The sequence below is a fragment of the Macrobrachium nipponense genome, chromosome 2, assembly GCF_015104395.2.
Source record: "Macrobrachium nipponense isolate FS-2020 chromosome 2, ASM1510439v2, whole genome shotgun sequence".
NCBI classification, from domain to species: Eukaryota; Metazoa; Arthropoda; class Malacostraca; order Decapoda; family Palaemonidae; genus Macrobrachium; species Macrobrachium nipponense.
The window spans coordinates 105,395,445-105,400,617 of record NC_087201.1 but is presented as its reverse complement, the minus strand read 5'-3'; the positions used below and the strand labels follow the sequence as shown (position 1 = coordinate 105,400,617).

General features: G+C 33.5%; 1 protein-coding gene across 1 annotated transcript in view; it reads left to right on the top strand.

The window, feature by feature from the left end:
* The window catches only part of LOC135221265 (visual system homeobox 2-like), a 117,848-nt gene extending 112,936 nt beyond the window's left edge, over positions 1-4,912 (top strand). The window contains exons 5-7 of the mRNA XM_064259079.1: positions 1,087-1,531; positions 2,397-2,653; positions 4,082-4,912. Of these exons, the coding sequence (XP_064115149.1) occupies positions 1,087-1,531; positions 2,397-2,652 (701 nt within the window). The 3' untranslated portion in view covers position 2,653; positions 4,082-4,912. The remainder of the gene's footprint in view (positions 1-1,086; positions 1,532-2,396; positions 2,654-4,081) is intronic.
* Positions 4,913-5,173: the final 261 nt, after the last annotated feature.

Below are 5,173 nucleotides of genomic sequence, written 5' to 3'. Positions count from 1 at the left end.
TATGTATGTATGTCAAGTTTATCGAATTTCAGTTTAAAAAATCAAATTCATTCATAGGCCGATAAGGTTTTTTTTTTCTCTTCGTCGCGCTCATGACGCTTGACGACAAACAATAAAAACAAAAGTTACAATTATTTTCAGTATCATCACTATTGATGTTGCTTGAATGCTTATTATTGACTGCTATCCTAATTTGAAGATTTCAATTTGTCTTACGACAAAAACAACGAAGTTGGTACTAACGTGATCCACTGCAAAGAAAAATAACAAAATAACCAATATCCTATCGTAATAATGGTGAAAAATGATTCGTATTATAAGTGACACCTTTGTTTGTTAAATATATCTATTATATTTGGGTTTTTTTTTTACACTTACTGATTTATTCTTATTACGATAGACGTTTCTAGAGCTTTAGTATCTTTGCGTTAAATGAAATATCGCATATTCCGAGTCTGAGATCTGCGTATATAGCACGTCTCTGCATCCACATGTAAACAATCTAACTTCTAAAACGAACAAAATGCCAGATGATTAATCTCTCTCTCTCTCTCTCTCTCTCTCTCTCTCTCTCTCTCTCTCATAAATAAGAGAATATAATGATATTAGAAGAGTTGCCATTGCTGTTTTTTATCAAGTCCGTGAATCCCAAAATCCGATCTGGCTCAGCTGAATCGAAGGATGTTTTTCCGAATACGACAGCATTATTGCTCTTTGATTTAGTACTGTTGTATTCATTCATAATAATATTTTAACTGCAGAGTCATTCTGAGAAATGTCAATCGTATTAGCAAACAAGGTACTGAATCGTATATTCCACCTTTCATACATCACGAAGTGTTTATGCTTTCATCGATGTCACAAGATAAGGGGTAAATAATGACCTCTCCGGTGTACTAACTAATGCACTTTAGCAATAGGGTGTTAATACTGGATTTTGTTGCGCCAGCTTCCATATTAGTATTATTATATAGAATAGATGTGTCGCTGATTAATTGCTATCATATGTTTACGCTTGTTACTTCCGCGAAATCGAGAGAAATCGAGGACTAACTAACAGGTGTCTCCCTCCCTCCCCTCCCTCAGGTATGCACCGGAAGAGCATGGAGGCGGCGCAGCAGCTGCAGAAGGCAGAGGCCGGAGAGAAAGACAACGAAGTGGATATCAAGAATTCTGATATTACCCGAGAACACCTTCCTGGAGAGATGGATGGAAGTGGAAGAGGAGGGGGAGGAGGAGGAGGAGGAGGAGGAGGAGGAACAGGAGGTGGTGGAGATGGAGGCGGAGGAGAAGGAGGAGGAGGAGGAGGAGGTGGAAGAGTTGGTGGAGGTGGAGGAGGAGCTGACAGTTCCGACGCAGGAGAAAGAGCAGGCGAAGGAGAGTCGAGAATCAGCGGAAGAGGCGATGCTGGATTAGGAGCTCTGAGTGACGGAGACGACGGTGGGGATTCCAGCGGGGAAGACGACCACAGCGACGCTGGAAGCCCCCCGGGCGAAAAACACCACCAGCAGCAACCCAACGAAGATTTTAGGTCAGTCTTTCCTCTCTTCAAATATCTTTATCAAAGCTTCGAAAAACAACTGCCACAATTCTAATCAAATAAGAGCAAAGTCATCACCACTGAAATGGTTGATATGGAAGATCAACTTGCTACTTCCAGCGATCATTGGCTAAGTTATGGCAATAAATTTTGAAGTGTGGCCTACATCTGGTCTTAAGACTGCTGTTACGAAATAAACTGAGGTAATATAACAATATCAGTCGTTGTTTATCTTCTATTTTTAAATATTTATGATTCTGAAATGGACATACAGGCAAAGTAATGAATTTCGGTTAATAAAACACGAAGAAGTGATATCAACATTAGTTAACTTTGTCATGTTATCAGATTGCGGATATGGATACATATATACATATGTATGTATTTATATATATATATATATATATATATATATATATATATATATATATATATATATACACATATATATGTATATATATATATATATGTATATATAATAATATATATACATACATATATAAATGTACTATACGTATAGCTACATATATTCTTTATATATATATATATAATATACTATATATATATATATATATATATATACATATATAATATATATATATATATAATATATATATATATAATATATATAATAATATATATATATATATACAAAAAAAAAAATAAAAATAATATATATATATATATATTCTATATTATATATATATTTAATAGGATATATACTGTATGCTACTGTACAATACTGTGATGGACAACGACGACAATAGCAATACTATATAACCCCGTAAAAAAATAAATAAATAAAATACAAAATAAAAGAGTAGCACGCCCTAACCAGACGCCCTTCGCCCTGCAGATCGAGCAGCATCGCCGCCCTCCGCCAGAAGGCCCAGGAGCACAGCGCCCGCCTCCTGCAGAACGTTAGCCCTAGCAACCCCCTCGCCCACGTCCCCACCCCCGCGGAAATGACCAACGCTTACCTTCACGCCCATTCCCTACACCAACAACAACAACGACATCAACAGCAACAACAACAACAACAACAGATGAACGGTCCGCCTCCGCCGCCGCCTCCCACTCGACCACTTCATCTTCATCAATCATTATACTGAGGTATATAATTATATTAATGACTAGCGATAATAAGGATAATGATGACAATAGTATTGGTAAGGGTTTTTGAAAACGATAGGAAAAGTAATAATGATAATAAAAATAAACAGTAAACCGATAACAAAAATGACAATAATTGAAAGGGACACACCACAACAACAAAACAACAACAACAACAATAATAATAATAATAGTAATAATAATAATATAATAATAACTAATATAATATTAATATAATATTAATAATAATAATAATAATAATAATAATAATAATAATAATAATAATAATAATAATTAAATGGAATAACCAAATACTATAATAATATAACTAATATCATCAATAATAATAATAATAAAAATACTAGAAACATTAGACAAATAACAATGATGGTAATAACTGAAACGGGCAATCAACTAAAATAGTAATAATAATGATAACAACAGAATCAGTAAATCAATAACAGTAATGACATAACTGAAACAGATAGACGACTACAATAATAATAATAATAATAATAATAATAATAATAATAATAATAATAATAATAATAATATATGAAGGTAGGAGACCCTCTCTCAAACATGTTTTGTTAAAGATGATGGCAGCATCAGTGGAATTGATTTTATATATGGTCTTTTCAATTCTTCTTATTATTTCTCTTTCTCATCAGGGCTGATATTTGCTGAACATCGGCCAGTATTAGCAAATATCAGCCCTTATGAGAAGAGAATAATAAGAAGAATTGAAAAGACCATATATAAAATCAATTCCACGATGCTGCCATCATCTTTAACAAAATAATAATAATAATAATAATACCCCGACACAACATCTCCATTCCTTGGTTTATTTTGATACCTTTTTAGCAGCAGATTATTATTCACATTTAATTTCAAAATACTGGTTTCATTTCATTTGCGATTGTTTTGCGTGCTTGGTTTTGTTTCTCCTTTAACTGTGTTTCAGTAGCATATCCCTTTACACCGATTGCTTCAAAACTTAAAGGCCCATCTCTCTCAGCTGAGTACGTGGCTGTAATTATCTGTTTCTGGTTACTTATCTTTCTTTATGTATATACTAGCTATGTGTGCTGATATATGATTGTGTATATATATATATATATATATATATATATATATATATATATATATATATATATATATAAAATAAATAAATCATAGCAATTATAGAAACTATGAAAATTAGCAAAGGAAGTAGTTCCTGGCAACAGATGTCGAAACTGAAACCAAAATGCCTAAACTTCGATTTCTTATGAAATGTCGATGATTTTGTGCTTTATCTCCCACTGATGTTTCCTCGACATGACATTTGATTATATTAAAGGTGTTGTATCTTACCACGTAATTCTATTTAATATTCGTCATCAACTATGATGATATATGTTAAACATTTCCTTTCTCTTCCAGATATCAGCTCGTCCTCCTAACTGTGGAAAAAATGAATAAAAAAAAATGTCAACCATGATGTCGGGGGTGAAATCGGCGACTCGTCCTAAGCAAGTCGTCTTGAAAAGTCGCTGTGACTAGCTCCTTTGTTAACCTCCGGATCAGTCACGAGATTTCCCTAGTCAACTGCAGTTCAGCCCAAGTCCTCAGTCAAATCATAATACCTTTCCACATCATTTTTTTTTTTCCGAAACTGGCAACAATGGAATATTGTTTCGCTTCGTCATCATTTTTCAGGAAGATGCGTTTTAATCTGGAGACCTGACATCTATCTAATGTAATAAAAAGGAAAGTTTAATAATCATATACTGAATCTACTGTGATATCTTAAACTGTGGTTGCAAACTTTTCCATCTCAATAGCAATGATTTGGTATGAAATGTCATTAGTCAATCAAGTTTGAAACATTTCTTGTTGTTACGGCATTTAATGTAAGTTGCCGGGTGTTATATCAGAATTCATTCTTGAACCTTTCCATTTTTCAGTTCATAATGTTTCTCAAGAACACACTTGACGATTACCTTCCTGATATGGTATTTAGATAATTTTGCAATTCACCCTTACTCTAACAGTTATTCTTTTTATTATCAATCTCAAAAAATCACCTATGAATTTCTCTCTCTCTCTCTCTCTCTCTCTCTCTCTCTCTCTCTCTCCTCTCTCTCTCTCTCGCAGAAGTCAGAAGATCGAGCCTTTAAACCTCAAAATCTTGATCATATAATTTTAGATCTAAAGAAAGGCATTGCTCTTGATGCCTTGACGAAAAATAACAATCAAATCAACAAGCAAGCTTATCACGATAATTTAAGTTAGTTGTGTGATTTCTACGTTTTTCTCTCCTCTCTCTCTCTCTCTCTCTCTCTCTCTCTCTCTCTCTCTCTCTCTCTCTCTCTCTCTTTTAAGCTGAATGAGTCAACTGATTAATAAAGAAAATGAGAAAGGTACAATACAAGAAATATAAGAATAATTAAAAGGTCTATTTGTCAGGTTGTATGACGAAAAATTTAAATATTCAGTAATCGGATTTGCATCTTATATTTAAATCTATTCCTA